This window comes from Lutjanus erythropterus, chromosome 15 (assembly GCF_056507025.1).
Source record: "Lutjanus erythropterus isolate fLutEry1 chromosome 15, fLutEry1.hap2, whole genome shotgun sequence".
NCBI lineage: Eukaryota > Metazoa > Chordata > Actinopteri > Lutjaniformes > Lutjanidae > Lutjanus > Lutjanus erythropterus.
In genome coordinates this window covers 18,555,468-18,574,239 of record NC_139331.1, presented here as the reverse complement: position 1 = coordinate 18,574,239, position 18,772 = coordinate 18,555,468, and the positions used below count along the sequence as shown (strand labels likewise).

General features: G+C 38.2%; 1 protein-coding gene across 1 annotated transcript; it reads left to right on the top strand.

Moving 5' to 3' along the window:
* Positions 1-823: 823 nt before the first annotated feature.
* On the top strand, positions 824-13,444 carry mtmr9 (myotubularin related protein 9). Its single transcript, XM_084737502.1, has 11 exons — positions 824-927; positions 1,326-1,515; positions 3,390-3,498; positions 3,650-3,775; positions 3,859-4,032; positions 4,191-4,408; positions 4,612-4,773; positions 6,512-6,653; positions 6,927-7,147; positions 7,614-7,765; positions 13,222-13,444. Exons 2-11 carry the CDS (start codon positions 1,334-1,336, stop codon positions 13,383-13,385), a joined length of 1,650 nt encoding a protein of 549 aa, XP_084593628.1. The 5' UTR covers positions 824-927; positions 1,326-1,333; the 3' UTR covers positions 13,386-13,444.
* Positions 13,445-18,772: the final 5,328 nt, after the last annotated feature.

The window sequence follows — 18,772 nt, the reverse complement described above, 5'->3', positions numbered from 1 at the left end:
TCAAAATAGTTCAGCAATAAGCCGATTTGGGGGAATGTTAATAGTTATTATTATTACAGGTATCTGTCACCAGGTGCTGACAGTCTGACTGAACAACCAAGAGCTTTTTAATCCTTAGCCTTACAACTTATTTATTTATTCTCAACACAAGACACAAATATACACACATTCACTTACTGGGCCTATACTATAATGTGTTTCTTACAATCATGCAGAACGAGCCTTCAAGGCATTTATATTGAATCATGGGTCCATGCAGTTCAGCCTTTTAAAGCCATACGTGGCTCAAAAAATCTGTCAATGTCACCACCTACTGGCCCTTTTTGATATTGTGACATGTTTCATGCAGCAGGAGATGCAAAGGTGATAAATGGATGAGCCTAAAAATAAAAGCAGCTGTCAATACGCAACAGGGATGTGAAAACGTGCCATGGCGGAAACATGTAGGTTTTCAAGAAAAAAAGAATAGTGAATAAAGTGGAAAACATAAACGTAGAAATAAATAATTAAATACCAAAAATCAATTATCAATAAATACACTTTCTTTGGGAAAAATGCTACTTTTGGATTTTTACATTTATGTATTTATGTCTATACATTTATTGATTCATTAATTTATGCCCTTCTATATTTATTTCTGTATTTCTATATTTATCAAGGTATTTTTTAACAATTATTTCTGTATTTCTGCATGTATCTTTGTATTAAATAAATACGTATATAGTTGACGTTAGATACTCTTTAACTGTAGCGTTAATGTTCAAAATCACTGGTAAGCAGAGAGGGTACATTTTTATACGAAAGAATTTTAAATCTGCTGTGCAAACTGTCCGGAGCAAAATTTCACCCGTCCTTTGTTTCCAGTCGGCGTGTTTTTGTGGACGTACCAGTCTCGCCCAACTACATTTTAAAAGAAAAGCTAACCAGGTAACTGAACGATAAATCATCACTGAAAAACATAGATTCATGTTCTGTACATTTATAGAATGCATGACATTAACATTTTGACTTAAATATGAAAATGACGCACAAGTTATACGGTCTGTCACGATTAGCTAGCTAGGTAGCGTTAGCTACTTAATTTCCTCATACAAGCTAATTTTAGCTAGCTGACACATTGTCGCAGCTTTTACTAGTTTAATGTTAATTGACATCGAGTTGTACGATAACTTTATTTAAAAGCAGCACATCACAGCTTGACTTAATCTGTCTTAGCAGTGGTAACGTTTGCTAATAAGTAGCGTGATCCAAATGTGTTGAGAAAAACCCCACACCCTCATGATTTCTTTCCTCTGTGTCTGGGGTATGTGCTGTCTTTTCCTCAGGTCTGATCATGGAGTTTGCAGAGTTGATAAAGACACCCAGGGTGGATGGGGTTGTCCTGCATCGGCCTTTCATGCCCACTGTGGAGGGGACCCTGTGTTTGACTGGTCATCACCTGATTCTCTCCTCCAGACAGGACAACACAGAAGAGCTGTGGCTGCTTCACTCTAACATCGACTCTATAGAGAAGAGGTGATGAGCTTCTTATTAAACGCTGTGGGGATTGTCAGCCTTTTTCCTTAATTGATCGTTCGTCAGGCAATGTCACTCTTAACATGTAGTTTCCTTAATTCCATGTAAAATGGCAATGACACATGAAAAAGGGGCATTGTGCTGTGCATTTTTGCATTACATTGTTAAAAACACAATATGAATATAGAGACAGATCAGCAGGACACATATATATGAGTGTGTGTCAAATCATTTTGAGTAACAACTAGGCTGGGTATCAGTACTAGAAATAATCCTCTACTTCTCCTCTCAAATGATACCTGCATTTGAGTCTTTTTGTACCCAGATCAAGAAAAAACACTATTTGTATGGTTTTGCTTGCAGCTAACCACCTCATGTGTTCATTGATGTAATGTGATGTGTGATTGGCCCTCTAAAACAGCATTTACAACCCATTCAGTCTGTGGTGATGTAAATGTATTTGATGTAGTTGGCAAGTCAGCCTGCCAAGATACCATCAACATGTTTGAAAGTATAGCTATACTACACAAATGTGGCATCTGATTTAAAAAAAAATGCTCAAAATGTTGGGTTATTTCAGGCATGCTTCCATTCACTTTATGTAGTAGAAAAAAGGTATCAAAGAAAGTACTCTTTTGTTATCAGTGCTGGTACTGATACAGTGGGGTTTATTTAAATGATACCAAGCCCTAGTAACAAGTGAGGAAATGCAGTAAAGTTAGACTTCGCATGGCATATCGGAGCCCCTTTTTCTATAGTAATCTTGCTTTTTAGTTTTTGAGTGGAAAGAGGATATGAAACTGCTGTGAAAGGAAGTTTTAAGAGTACGTGTGCTGCTGTCACCACAATGTTTTCCACAAGCTGAGAATTTGTTTTGTGTGGTTGAGAAGTCAAGTCAAATAAAGTTTATTAACATGTCACGCTTCATCTGACAAGCGTAAACTTGGTGTGCTTCAAGATACATCCTACGTGACAAAACTTAAAATAGCATATAAGATAAGAAAGTATTACATATATAAAAACAAGTAAGACATGATAAAAACATACAAGATAAGAAAGTATTATTATCATCATTCTTAGAAAGTGGAGATAATAACAATAATAATACTGAACCCTAAAACAGATAAGCAAGAAAAACTTAATACACTTAAACCCTAACTAAAAGCTTGTGAAAAAAGATACAAGAAGGGTGCAGAGCTGTAAACAGCACTGATGATTAAATGTTGGTTGTAAAAATTCACAAGCAAACAAAATAATGATTTCACATGAATGCAAAATCCTGTCATGGCATCCTTATTTATTTCATCAGCACTTACTGCTGCATTTCCATTTAGGGCTGAATGATATACAAAAAAATCATATTAATTTAGTGAGAATTGTAGGCCTAACAATTGTATTTCATTTTTATAAAAAAAAAAAAATCTACCAAGGTCTGTGACAAACAAATATGTTCCCTCATGTCTGGTGAATATGATCATAAAACTGCTTATATGTTGTTCAGCTTTCTATATGGAGGCATTTTGGACCATTTAGAGCAAAACAACATTTTGACCCCACAGGCGTTCAAATACAACATTAGTGAGTTTACTTATAAGCAAGTCTGCCTGATAATGAAGATGTCAAAAAGTGAACTTTGCTGTTTTATTGGGATTATTTCTGTTCTCTAACATAACTACTTAAGACAACCACATGAAGACAAATTCTCACTCTGAGGTCTGTGCATTGGTCAAATACTGGGAGGAGTATTATCATCTCCAGTGTGTTTCACTCTGTGAGGCAGCAGTTCCAGCATTGAGCCTTTATGTTTTTCCCACGAGAGTGATTCTCTCTTGTGTGCTTTACAATTCGAATTAACTCTTCAACTTCTCTTTCAGATTTGTGGGTTCTCTGGGAAGCATCATAGTCAAATGTAAAGACCTGAGAGTGATCCAGCTCGACATCCCTGGCATGGAGGAGTGTCTCAACATCGCCAGCTCTATTGAGGTAAAGAAGAAAAAAAAGAGAGGGAGAGAGAAAATGGTGCATTTTGCACTGCAGAATGTTATCTTTTACTATCCTAAATGTTGTCCTCTTTTTATTTTCAAAAGAAATTCTACATGTGATTAACCAATACATATTCTTTATTCCTGTCCAGGCTCTGTCCACGCTTGATTCAGTGTCTCTGATGTATCCTTTCTTCTACCGGCCCATGTTTGAAGTCATAGAAGATGGCTGGAATTCATTTCTTCCAGAGGATGCCTTTAAAGATTTGGAGTCTATGGTACAGACACAATTAGTGGCAAAATCCTTCTCTCAGCCCTCTCTTGCACATGCTGAACATCCTGTCCCCGTCCTTGTTATCAGACAGATGAGTGGAGACTGAGTGACGTCAACAAGGACTTCAGCGTGTGTCCGTCATACCCCCCTCTAGTGGCGGTGCCCAAAGATGTCGATGATGACACACTGAGGAAAGTAGCTACCTTCCGTCACAGCGGCCGTTTTCCAGTACTTAGCTACTACCACAAGAAGAATGGCATGGTGAGGACCTGGGAAATTTCTGGGAAAGTTCACCTGATTTTGTTCCAGATATTCTTTATGGATTTTATGCTTCTGATTGTATCATAATAGAACACTTTCTGTAGGTGTGGTTTAATTTTATTGTATGGAACTATTATCTTAATCGCTTCTACGTTCAGGTGATGATGCGAGCAGGGCAGCCTCTCACAGGCACCAACGGGCGACGGTGTAAGGAGGACGAGAAGCTGATCAACGCCACCCTGCGGCCTGGCAAACGTGGCTACATCATCGACACACGTACAATCAGCGTCGCCCAGCAGGCCAAAGCTCGAGGTGGAGGATTTGAATCTGAGGCAAACTACCCTCAGTGGAGGAGGATCCACAAGGCACTCGAAAGGTGAGTGGTCACTTTGAAGCCTTCAGTATTTCCATCAAGTAGTAACTAATCTTTCTGTTTTTTTATGTTTTTGTCTTGTCTTGTATTGGGTATTGTTAAGATTGGATACTGATGTATCAAAAACTGTTTTGACTGAACTGTATAATCTATATGTAACTATTCAGACACTTATAATAGTGTTGTGACAAATCTGTCGTTTCCAGGTCCAACGTCCTCCAGGAGAGCCTGATCAAGCTGGTAGAGGCATGTAACGACCAGTCGCACAGTATGGACCGCTGGCTTAGCAAACTAGAGGCTTCCAGCTGGCAGAGTCATGTCAAGGAGATCCTCACCACTGCCTGTCTGGCTGCCCAGTGTATCGACAGGTCAGGGAGCAAAGTTTGCTTGTTCTACTAATCTACTAATCTGGCAGCATGGTGCACCAATTAGTACTAATCCAGTAATCGGGCAGTAGTTAGAACTGTCACCTCAGAGAAAGAAGGTCCTGGATTTGTGTGAGTTTCTCTCGATGCTACGGTTAGTCTCGCTGTTTGTGCGGTTAATTCTCATGTCAGCGCCCTTGACCAGGACGCTGGCCTAGAACTGGAATTGGAGTTGGATTAGGTTATGATGGGTTAAATGCAGAGAACAAATGTCCCCAATGGGATCAGTAAAGGATAACTTAACTTAGTCTTGGTCCATTAAATAATAGGGATGTTCCAAGCGACTGATTTCCCTCTTGATTAAACAAAAGTTTTAATTTAGACTAGTCTAAAAAAAAAAAATATTCAATTAAAATTGATCAGTAAGGTTAAACATCTGCCTGAAAAAATACTGCAAGTATTAAAAGACACTTCAAACCATTTATCACATTCTTCCAAATCTACCAAATTGTGTTTTAAAAGCAGCTGAAATGTGCGACACTGTGCGCCTTGTGTTCTGAACTTTACATATTGTCCTACAAAACATGACAACAGCTCACTTAATGTGATCTTTTCAAACCGGATGAGATCACAGCTCCTGTGATCACACAATGTCATATTGGTTTGCAGAGTATAGCTAATGTTAGCAGAGCTAGCAGCTGCAGCCTGATGTTCTTGCAGGTTACATCCTGTGCTGAATGTGGTGACACTTTGCTCCAGTGGAGTAGTTATATATCACTTTATTCTGACACGGCCTACGTGCAACCTTATTTTCACTTTCTAGATCAAAATACTGCCAAGCCACGCTGGTTTTACAAGATATCTCTTCCACTTTCAACTTTGTTGGTTTATAACATCTGGCCATTAAGACAGGGAGAGTGGGGCTGCTGTCTGCAGGGACTAAAGCCCCGGCTAGTGGGGAGCAGCTACATAACATCATACAGGCCATAGTAACAGATGAATAAAATATTAATAATTAGTTTAACCGACTACCCAACTAGTGAGGGTAGTAATGTTTAATTGTTTAGTTAAATTGAGCACATCACCAGTGAATACAGGGCAGTATAAGCCTCAGGTTCTCAAACTGTGGTACGAGTAACACTGGATGTGTGCGAGGTTCCTCTGGTGGTACACAGAGGAATGTCATAATATTATTATTTAAAAACATAATACTATCAAAATACTACAAAATTTTCTAATGAAAACACATAAATTTGAGATAGCTGAAATGTAATTTAAAATAATTTCTGTCCTTTCCTGTATTTTTCTTTAAGTATCAGCCTGCTACATACATTATAATCATGCACATAGCACACACATTCATCATCCATGTTTACCAGTAGTTATGAGCTGAATGGTGGCAAAATAAGCAGAGGTAAAATGAAGAGACTGGAAATAAATGCTTCAACAACACTGCAATTGTGGCTTTAAATGGCAACTATCAAAGTGCAGTTCAGGGGGAGGATATTCAGAGCAACTTCTAGTGTACACAGCACCTACTAACACCAACCGGTGCGAAAGAGTGACGTGACACTTATTGTCTGAGGTGTTATGTGGTGTAAATAGTTTGAGAAACACTGTTATAAGCAATACCTTCACTTTTCATTTTCTCTGCACATTGAATTGAGATTCAGTACTCTGTATTTAGTCAGACAGTAGAGTACATACTCTGACAAACCTTAGTAATGAGCGTTCTTCTCAGGGAGGGGGCGTCAGTGCTCGTCCATGGCACAGAGGGGACAGACTCCACCCTGCAGGTGACCTCCTTGGCTCAGATCATCCTCGATCCGGCCTGCAGGACCATCAGAGGCTTCCAGGGCCTGGTGGAGCGAGAGTGGCTGCAGGTAAGCTGCTCTGACCTTTGAGCAGGGTGCAAATTTTTTTGTCCAACGGCCAAATGGCTAGTGAAGGTTAAATTTTGACCTGTCACTCAATGGATTACCATTGTTCCTTTTGGCTGGTGAGTGAAGCAAATCAACCAGTCGTTTGCATATTTAACCACATTTATCTGGTGGCATGCTCCATACCAGTAAGTATTTAATATCGTGCTCGACACTCGAGCTCGACTTTGCATTTCTTCTCATGTTGACTCTCATCTCTTTGATCTTCTATCCCAGGCAGGTCACCCGTTCCAGCAGCGCTGCGCCCAGTCAGCCTACTCCAACAGCAAACCTCGCCAAGAGGCCCCTGTCTTCCTGCTCTTCTTGGACTGCGTGTGGCAGATCCTTCGCCAGTTCCCGTGCTCCTTTGAGTTTAGCGAGAGCTTCCTGGTGCTGCTCTTCGAACATGCCTATGCCTCTCAGTTCGGCACTTTCTTGGGCAACGGTACTGCTGAGAGGTAAGTCTGTTTAGGTTGGCCTACCAGCTTATGTCAGCTGTATGCTGCCTAATTTTGTTTCGCCTTAGTCAGTAATATGCGATGTCATGTATACCTGCATAATCTAATGCAATCCATACAATGCAGTTATTATAAAACTTAAATTACAGTATATACTGTACTGACCATTATTGTAGTAATGTCCCATTTATGACATTGATGTAAAGAGTTACATCATACAATCAATATTTTATAGAGCCTTTCTACCATAGTCTTGAGCTGCTGGCCACTAAGCAGCTTTACTGTAACAGTTGTGGATTTGGTGACTTTCCCAAAGTCACTTCTGAAGTTTTAATTAAGGGAAAGGACGATGTTTTCACCAACATCACTGACAACATCCAGGGACCATTGTATAGGTTTTAGCCCACTTTGATGAACTGTAGGCAGCCGCTGTTTTTATTGGTGAAGCCTATCGCTTGTTTCGTAGAACCAAACTGTCTCTGTCGGAGAAGACTGTTTCCCTTTGGTCGTGGGTGAATCGGCCCCAAGAACTGGAGCGTCTGACCAACCCGCTCTACGAGGCCAACAGTCTTGTGATCTGGCCCTCCGTGGCCCCTCAGAGTCTGCTGCTGTGGGAAGGTAAGAAACAAAAACAAGCTGAGATTATGGACATTAGGTGACTTTATTCTTTATTGGAGAGAAGGTAATATCAGTCCATTTTCACATTTGTAAAAGAAAGAACTGTCTCTCAACACTAAATATAATTTAATAAAGCATTCATATTACCATACATTACTATTTGTAATGCACTGAAATAAAAAGACTAACAAGCAACTATTTTTTTTGACAAAAAATAGAATACTCATCAGAATTATCCCGATAAATCACGGCAAATTAATAGATGAGTTGACCTAGAAGTGAAAATACCCAGAAAAGTTCAAGGTCAGGACATAAACCAAGATGAGTTTGAACGGATGAGGGAAGTGACTAAGAGTTACTGTACTCATTGCAAAATTATTGCTCGAAGTCACACCAAGATTTTCGTTCAAACAATTTCTGGAAAATGTTCATCTATCAGAGGGATGTGTACATCATTATATGTTTTCAAAATTCTTACAAATACACTACAAATTTTGTATTTTCTTAGTTTAAAGGGACAGTTCATCCCGAAAATCAAAACTGCATATGTTTACTTTTACCTGTTGTCTATTTATCATGATTATCTAGATTGTTTTGGTGTCAGTTACCAAGCTTTGGTGACATCAACCACATAGATGTCTACTTTTTTTTAATATAATGAAACTAGATGATACTCTGCTCGTGGTCCTCAAAGCATCAAAAAATACATTTCAAAAACTCTTTTCGGAAATCATGACACAGTTATTCAAGATAATTCACAGAGGCTTGTTGTGAGCAGTTCGGTGTAGGAACTATTTTCTATCAACTGGACCACCATCCGTATCCCACACAACTAAATCAGTGATGCTAATGTTCTCCAAAAAGTTTTAGAGGAATATGCAAATCATGACACACTTTCAAAACGCTCATACACGTGTGTACACACTGCAAATTTTGATAGTTTAAATGGTAAATTTGTGCCAAAGCAGACTTGACAGTTGGCTGCACCACTGATATAAATCCTGATATTCTTGTTTGACACAGAAAGGCTGCTTCTGCTTTCATCAACCAGTAGGACTGTACCTGTACTGGAAGCATGACACATTTCATAACATTGTTAGTTTGACTCGTGGTTTTGATTTATTTTTGGACTGAAGGCAAACCTGAAACCAAGTGTGAGTGCAGCAATTACTTCTGCCTAAAACAGTGGGTGGAGGAACTGGTGTGATGGGTTCAGGTATGCTGCCGTGAACTGATCATTTTCACATCTGTGATTACATTTTGCTTAGACGGACACTCTGAAATGTCACCAGAAGGGGGCACCATTGATTTCACAATTTCCACTAGTGATAAACTGAGTGACCCCTTCAGCTTCTAGCACCTTCTGTGACATATGTATTTGGCCCTCATTTACTTTACACACATAAATGACGTGATGTAACACAAGCATTCAGTAAATAATAAACATATGATAAAAATGAATAATTATGAAACACTTAGTATAAACATAACAAGCTATAATAAAACAGTAAGCATATGGATGAGCATATGATGTTTATTTTATCAAACTGTGTTACCAAACCTTCTACCATTTTCAAGCCTCTCTCAGTAATGAACATCCACCTCTTAGAAACTTATGAACCATGAAGAGATCAAAATTTGCATGTTGCTGTGTAGGTCATGTGACTTTCCCCCCCTCGTCTCGTTATTGGCACCTACATTTTCAGCATCGCTCACATCGCTTCTCAGGCATCTCAGTGATGCGTCTGACTGACACGTGTCTTATTATAGGCTGCACAGAAGGTACCATCACTGACACCTGAGCCAGCAGCAGTTTACTACTAGTTATCAGTTAGCAGTCATATGCACACTAATCTTAGTCCCTTGGTGGCACACTTTTATATTTGTCTCATGTACTTTATATGTGAATTTAAGGTTTATATCGCGCCGCAAAATATCAGTTAGAACGACTTGATCACTGATGTCAGAATGTTACAGATGCTGCATAAAACATGGTACATAAAACATAATCCACCTGGTTATTTTGACAAATTCAAAGCACCAAATGGTGGTAAACTAATTGGGCAGTGATACAGTGATGCAGAAGAAAATCTGTGTGGGTGAAGTAAATGCACGCTGCTCTTTTCTCTCTCTGTAAAAGTGCGAGACTAAGATTGTATTCACTTGCTGTTTTTTCCTAAGCTGAGTTGCTCAGCTTTCAGATTGTTTTCTTGTGATAAATGACCATTGTAAATCAAGGATTACATGGAATTATTTAGATTCCACCTTTAGTATACACAACTGGAAATACATTTTCTCACATTTCACGACTTGTGGGATAATATATCTTAATCTCATTGAGACATGGAGTCAAAGCATGGTGAAAACACAGCAGCAATACAACAGAGTCACAGAGAACACATTCAATACGGACTCAAATATAAACATGATGAATACAAAAATGATTTGATTAAATGAACCAAAAATAACAAATTGTAAAAACTGTATTTTAAGGAGTTTGGTTTGGCATGAGGTAGTTTTTTTCTTGCACAAACATAACGATTGAGGTAGATTTGCTTTGCTTTTATTAGAAATTTACTAAGAAGAGTTCATTTTTGTAATGGTGGATTCACAGTGACTCCACAAAAGTTTTAGGGGGATCTGTGTGTGAACTTGCTGAATGTCACATCGGCTCAAAGTGCACGCCATTCATAAAAGAAAAGAATGGGGGAGGGGGTCTAGACAGAGGAGGGGTCATTAGGTTCGGGCGGTCCTGCGTGAGGGGCCTCTTTTCCTGCCTCAGAACCACGCCCTCATGCTATATGAACTGGAATGTGAGAGAACCACTGGAGCACGTGAAATGCAACCGACATCCTGCTTACGCAACTCTTGCATAGAGTGACGCACACTCCAGGGCCAACTTAAAAGACCCCATGGAAGTCCATAAGTCTAAATTTATTTGGGCACACATGCTTGGCTTCAACTAGGTTACTATAATAGACCAAGGGAATATAGAAGATAAAAAACCACAACAGAAGTGTGACACAAGTCGCTGTGTCATTTATTTAGATTTGGAGTGAAGTTTGATGATTTTTAACTAAAAATGTAGAACAGTGTTGTAAAGACTCGAGGCTCTAAAAATGAGAATACTAAACTGCATTTTTTGATTGCTTAGTATTTACTCTGTAATCCAGAGACAAAGATGCTTAAATCCTATCAGTAATGTCATATAAGGACATTTTCACATTATCCCCTGCCCCCATTCTATAACGTATGCGCCCTCCAGGAAAGTATTTTGCTCCTACTAACCTGGAATCAAAAACTTAACAGCCACTGTAATTCAGCAATTCTAATGTAGAGGCACAAAGTTTCATTAACAGGTTTATTAATTCCAACATAAATTTGACGTTGATTTCTATTGAAGGACCAGTGTGTAGGATTTTGTGGCAGATTACAAACATTTTGTTTCCAAGTATGTAGGAAATCCTGCTGTGGCTGTGAAACGCCAGAGACGTGACAGGCCATATCTAGATGCAGTGTTTGGTGAGTTCATTCTGGGCTACCCAAGAAACGTGGTGGTGCAAAGTTGTAGATTCTCTGAAAGAGGACCTATGACAAAATAATGGAGTCCAGTAAATCTCTGTTGTGCAACATGATTTTATTAGAACAGATGCATCATGCTGTGTTTCCAGTAGATCAGTTCCCCGCTTCTCCTCCGCCAGTGTCCCCAACCCACCATCATAGTGTAAGAGTAAAAGTGTCGGAAAGTTTTTGGTTTTTGCTTTTCACACAATCAGTGCTCTGTTTTGCAATTCAGTTAACATTCAGTCACATGAACCTTTGTTTGTTCAATACTTTCAGTGGTGCTCTCAGGGTCAAAACAACTTACAACATGTTGATCTAGTTTATCTCATTTCTTTTCATTTTTTCTGTCATTTTTGCCTTTATTGGACAGTGAAGTTGAGGCAGGAAACAAGCAGAGAGAAAAGAATGTGGCATGCAACAACTGTCCCCACCCAGAATTGGAAATAATAATTGCAAAAGTTTGTTAGATTGCACTGCCATGTTCATGAATACCTTTTAATGTATTATATAAAAGTTTGCTCATGCATGAAACTATACACAGATGTCTTGGTTGCGTTTTTTTTTTTTTTGCCAAACTGTTAACATAGCAAATCTGGTACATGGTGACTTTGGACATCCTCTGACTTTTAAACATGTGCCATGATAAGGTAGTTCTGAGTGAAGTACCTTAAATTTGGTACATGCATTCATGTTCCCCTCAGGTTGAGTTGTGATCATTTTGGTGGTTCCTTGACGGCGGTTTAAATATGGTTTATGACCACACACCTGCAAAACTAATGACATTCCGGTCAGCCTTTAATGATTAATCATTTCGCTGGCCCGTGGATAATCTGCACCACAGAATTCAACAACATTTCTTCAGATTTTTAGTAGATTTCAAATGAATGGAGCTGTTATTGGAAAATTTAGAATGTTATCAAGCACATTATCATTATTTATTAATGTATTTGTTTGTATATGTCTTGAAGTTTTAGTTGTTGAGAGATGAATGTTAAATGATTAATTGTTACGTCAGTAGATTTTTGCTCCCTGCTCTACATTGAACCTTACATTTTATTAGCCATTTCTTACATTTCATGCTGGTTGACTTTTCCAATAAATGTTCACTTTTTTTTAAATGTTAGTGATGGAAAAAAAAATCTCAGATTTTTTTCAGTAATTTTAGTTTGTTTTAATGTGTTATGCGTGCTTATTTTTGCTCAAAAGTCTTTGTTATAGTAAAAGAATATTGTCTGTCTTATTGCAAGCCAAAAATGTTTGTTCTGGATCACCACAAAACAGCCTGTTCAAGGTGGGAATGTTGCGCCATTTTTCTGCCTTGGCGTTCTGTATAAAAGGTACAAACATGCAATGGGGGGCATTGTTGTCCCACATCCAGCAGCAGTAACGGGGCCGAATCAACATCTGTGTACAACGGTGAGACGGCGGGAAAGGACACGACACTGCTGTGTTACACATTCACAGCTGGCTGTACTAAGTTAAAAAGGGCTGCGATGTAATGACAGGCTTTCTTCACAGCAGTATTGAGCGAACTCTGTGTAAAAAGGTCTTGAATGGATATGATTAGGGGTGTCAGTATTTCAATCCAAATCAATCAATCAAAATGAGCTTTTAATTTCAATAATCAAAATAAAAAACAGGATTGCAACTGTGACATCCCTAAATATGATTTATTTATGGCAAATAAACAAGAGATTGACCTTTTGTTTCAGTACAGTTCTCCTTTTTGCATTAGTTGTGAATTTTTCTCAGCTTCTTAAGGCTTAGAAAAAAAATGAGAACCATTAATTAGAGCATAATAGTAATATGAGAAGCCACTTCCATGTCCTTTCTTGTAATGTGGTTTGTTCTCTGTAGATTACTTACAGTTCTCTCCCCCTTTTCTATTACAGGAGTGTTTCTTCGCTGGAACCGCTCCTCCAAGTGTTTGGATGAGGCCTATGAGGAAATGGTGCATATAATTGAATACAACAAGGAGCTTCAGAACAAAGTAAACAGCCTGCGCAGGCAGTTGGCCCAGCTGGAAACTGAAGATCCTCTGCTGCAGACGCCGTAGAGAGAGAAAGAAACCTTCAAAGGAAGCGAGAAGAAAGAAAGAGGTAGAAAATGTGAAAATACAAATACAGGTTTAAATTCTTTTCAGATGCTTGAGAATATATAATCCAAACAATTATAATTTTGTATTTTGTACATGCTTATCATTTCATTTTGGTTTCATGCATAGATGAAAAATGACATGGAATGACCCTAACTCATATCAAAATGAACCTCTCTTGGATCTCGCATTCATGGACTGAAAAAGTTCCCACCTGTCATGCAAAAGAAGAAGAAATGTAGCTAATTTTACCATGTTGTGTCATTGAAACTAAACAGGAGTGAGAGGGCAAGGGTCAAAACCAAAAAACAAAATAAAACAAAAAAAAACAGCCAGTTATCACTCAGAGTGCTGCTAATTAAAGCCAAACTCTCATCGTCTCAGAGTCCTCTAATGTAGAGCTAAAATAATTTAACTCATCAATTAGTCAATCATCAAAAATATAAATGCCAACTATTTACATAATCAATTAATCATTTCAGTCATGATTTACATTCACTGGTTACAGTCTCTTAAATGTGAGACTTTGCTGCATGTCTTTGTTATAAATTGTTGTAAATGTAATGTCTTTGAGTTTTGAGACCGTTTGCAGCACAAAAACGACCAATTTGAAAATGTCACCTTAAGAATGGGCTATTTTATGGCATTCCATGAACAATTAATTAATTAATCAAAAAAATAATCCAGTAAATGATCATGAAAATAACCGTTAATTACATCTCTACGCTAATATTTGTGTGCACTCAGACCTGTGTGCTCAGAAAAAGCTGTTTAGTTCCTTAAATTATGCTTTGGCTTGTCAGCTTGACTTCACAGTTGCTAAGCCTCGTCAAACCCCCGCATCTCACGTTCACTCTTATTTACATACACAGATATCTAAAAAAAAATAAGTGAGTGAGTCCATTTTCTGCTAATGTGTGTTAATTAATATATTTCTACGAATTTTGGGGCATTGATCTTATTCAGGAGGGAATATCGATCCTTCATTTACTACAGGGTACACATTTGCACCAAACATCCTGCTGAATGTATATGCCACTGAAGCACTGCAGAGTAACTATGGCAACATATAGGTTGCTATAAGGCAGCATGTGACTTTTGCTGCACGTTGAGATGATATAATAAGCGTAGGTAGGGTCAGCACTTACTGTACTGTAAAATGAGAGGCGAGGCGGCTTGTTTAATAGGTATCTGACCAAAATATCCTGATTCTTGTATATTTATGAGATCATTACTTAACATTCCAGTAGGTAGCATTGCCAGAGGTATAGAATAAGACTTATTTAACAGCTTATATAATGTTTACGTCCATCGGCCTGCTTTACTATGTTTGATCAGTATATTTTTTTCCAGTTCAAGGAAAGTAGTAAAATATGTTTGAGCATATGATAAAGAATTACAGAATTGAACACATGGAGGTTTGACTGCTTAAAAGAACAACATCTAATAATTGCACATCCAAAAAAATCAATATTGTAGTCCAAATAGTGAGTTGGAGCCATAGATTGTACATTAAATAGGTTAAAATCATTTTAAATATGCAGTCTATGTTTGATTCAGTTCAGTCGCTGCCTGCCAGACTGTATTAACATGTTGCTTGATTTAATCAGTTATAAACATCTAGACCTTCTAAAATATTGTTAATAATTTGTTATGACTCATAAAGAGACAATAACTCATTCAGAAAACATTCTGCTTTAATTTGAAGTGTAGTTTAAAATGGAATGGACAAACAGTAATGCAAGTTACGGGCGGTAATGAAAATTTCAAAGGAGGACACCACTGCTATAACGTTGTTGCCAGAGAAGCGAGTATTTCAGCTTAGCATGTTTCATTAATGTCTGAGGACATATCTTGGTCATTTTAAGACTTATTAAAGTAAATATATTACAGATTTCTCCTTTAAAAGCTGAAAATATTATATTAATTTGATTATTGCTTTAAACACCAATTTATATTTTGGTAATTAAAGTTATATAATATTTGTTGTGTTCAAATACATTATTAAACAAAATGCATATCTGCTGTTTTGTAGTTTAAGATCCAGAACTGATGCACTTTGTGTGAAAGGCATGTACAGTATCAGAAGCGTACTCATATAAGTCTAATTCTTATAATCAGCATCATTTCGTTGTTTCTACTGTAGTACTCGTCAGCTTTTGCCATATTAGACAATAAATGTCTCAATATTAATTGTGGAAAAACACATTAACATAATCAACACACGTGCCCTGTCAGTGCCCGCACTGTCAGGCTCGCTGCAGATGACACAGTGTGTCATGGGAACATTCTCACCAACCCAGGATTCATCATACTCTTGCATCAAGTTCAAGTCCAGGACAGTTGCATAAAAACGTTGTTGTTTCTTCCAAGCCGTTAATTACTCTGTCATTACAGAGGCAGCTAGAGGCAGTACTCAGAACAGCTCCTACCACAGATGCGGTTTTGAGCAGGTGTTTGCATGACCTGAATTCTCTTGGCATAGTGACAGTAGAGCTCATCTGTCAGTACTGTCCGTAGGTGAAAGTAGCTTCTATTAACATTATACTGGAAAGAAAGCTTTATTCTGCACTTTACATACAAACGAATTGGCGGTGTTGGGGTAAAATTAAATGTCTCGTTCATCCTGGGCCAGTTTCTTTGTTTCGCCAGTAAGAAAATATATTTTCTCTGCTTGTTTCCATTTCATCTTCAGTTTAATCTATTTTACGTAAAGACTGATTTAAAAATCACACTAAACTGAACAGATTCCAGCCACTACATTAAACTGCTTTATAAAGGGAAAGTTGCTTAAAGCTGCACTATACACATTTTTTTCCATTTGCCAAAAAGACACCTTACCCACCTACAACCTACTGTTGCTTTGTGTGTGTGTGCATGAATGAAACGCTGAGTTCAATCAAGGTAATGGTGTCATTTACAACTGAACCAATTTCCTATGCTTGTGTTATCTATAATATATTATCCTTAAATGATGGTTGCTTTGGCAAAGTCAACAGAACTCTAAAAGATTATCAGCACTATGGACAAATAATGCTTTTGTCTGTTGTTGTTGTACTTAACAGCTTTGTGCAATGCCTTACTGCAAAGTCAGAACTCAAAGTAAACATTTCATTTCTTATATCACCGCTGATCTGAAGTCTGTAAAATTATGTTTTTGTTCAAAAGATTAAATGTTTTTTTAAGTTCTCAAGACATTAAAAATTATAACACAAAACATGTTTGATTTTGTAATTATTAAATTAGTTTTTGTTCTCACAGCAACATTTGAATTACCAGTTTAATTTTTAGCATTTCATCACCAGCAAATACATATTAGATTAACTTTGCTTGGGTATCAACATAATAGCACTAAACTTTAAAGGTGCATCATAAAATTGATTGAATGTGTCCTTTGAAAGATGTTGCTTGGACCGATTAACCCACAGAAAATTATTACCTGACTCTCAGTTCATCAGTTCATCTCTCAGAAGTGTTTTAGCACCTTTCAGCACAATGATTCTGTTTTATGGCCTTCGCTGGTTTGAATCACTCTGATCAACCCAGTTTCTAGTTGGAGCTGTTTTTATGCAAAGCTCTAAAAACCTGCATGACAAAATGTGGTACTGACGATACTTAGTGTAGCAGGAATTACCACATAAGCAGGTTTGTGTTCTTTGCCAGGTTTTGGCAGATTTTGTCAGTGTGAAAGCATCACAACCATTCGAGATGCAGTCACGAAACTTCACAGCTGTGTAGTTGGGATCAAAATGAAGGTGGAGTTTGAAGATGGGTGTTGTCCAAGCAAGGGCGCCGCAAGTAGGGGAACAGGAAGAACGGAAGGGGCCATTGACAATGCCACCAAAACGCCACATTCACTTTTAAGGTGTGGATCGCTGTATCACAGTTTCAATCATTCCTATTCACTCTTAACACAACAAGTAAAATTTCACCTTGTGAGTCATCGTCGTGGCAAAATGTGGTCCTGGAGACAGGACAGCCAGGCCTTTATATGTCAGTGGACAGACCTTGTCCATATGATATCATCACAACATTGCAAGCTCCGATCAAAATGTCCTGTCTCATTTCATCTGGTCATGTCTTTCACTGCTCCGTGATGGAGAATGGTTCAATAATAAAGGCAGGTGAAAGAGAATTCAATTTTATTGAATTGATTTATTTAATTGATTTCCATATTTTGTCCCCATATGGCTTGTCCAAGACCTAGTAAACAGCATACGCAAAATATGTTGCCATCCCAGTGACGAAAGAATCATCTGATGAGGTGGGAATAAATAGCCAGGACTCAGCTGCTTCGTGGAGGCATGTGATAGATGCCAGTGTTTACAGTGCTGCCACTCTGCCGTCACTCTTCTCTCCATAATAATTTGCCCTCTAATTTCATGGCTGAAAGCCTCGCTCTACTTAAGACACAGGATGCCTTGACAGCCTCTTGGAGCAACAGACGACTGTGTGTGTGCTGGTGACAATGAGGCTTTACAGAGTCAAACCTGAATTATTGAATCATATTACTCTTTTAATCGCAATTTAACTTTGAAAAGTTGGAGAGTTCTGTAGAAATGACGAATCATATTTTTTGTCTTTGTTGCTCAGCTGTTCTAAGCTGGAATTACACAATTTTGTTAACAGTAAAAGAGAAACTAAACCGTGTTTCATCATACAATCATCAGGTTCCCTTTCCTGTGTGAATGACTTGGGTTATTTAAGGTCACTCACAAAAGGCATAATATATCTGAGGTGTCTGGTTATGGATGTAATCTAAATTTCCCCGATATAATGCAGGTTTTGTTTTCAGCATAGGTAGGTCAGTTTACAGATTAACTTGTTTTTTAGAAAGTCATTTCCTCCCCAGCGATGACAGGCGTGGGGGTGTGAACCCATCCACCACTCACATTTCAGCACAGATCTTGTGCCCACCCTTTGCTCACTCCACTCTGACATATCAACACCCTCTTTGGCCCTCCTCTATCTACTGCAAATAAACCTCAAAGTCAAACAGAGGGTGCGCACATACACATCATACCAATCCCTCGATAAACATGAACAGATTCTGTTACAATTCAAATCAAAGAAGCTGTTTCACCACCACTTTTTACTGCTAGGTCACAGAAACCTGCATTGATTTGACTGTAAGTCTCTTTTCGAGTTAATAATTAAAAGTGTTTCAGGCATTAATTTGGCCTTTGTTTTTCTTCATATGGTTCAGCTACCTTTAAAATTACTCATTGACTTGTCTGTTTGTATAAGCCTTTTTATATCTACAGGACAGACGTAAGAGCTTATTTGGTCTTACTTGTTGTTGATGCATCGCCATTACAAGCTCAAACCGTGCTGCCAAAAGTTCATAT

What these genes read in the sequence shown, in the direction of transcription:
- mtmr9 (XM_084737502.1), top strand. Translation starts at nt 1,334, where the DNA reads ATGGAGTTTGCAGAGTTGATAAAGACACCCAGGGTGGATGGGGTTGTC. An exon ending in TTAAAGATTTGGAGTCTATG is followed by an intron (nt 3,776 to 3,858) that starts GTACAGACACAA and finishes CCTTGTTATCAG; the next exon opens with ACAGATGAGTGGAGACTGAG. An exon ending in ATCCACAAGGCACTCGAAAG is followed by an intron (nt 4,409 to 4,611) that starts GTGAGTGGTCAC and finishes TGTCGTTTCCAG; the next exon opens with GTCCAACGTCCTCCAGGAGA.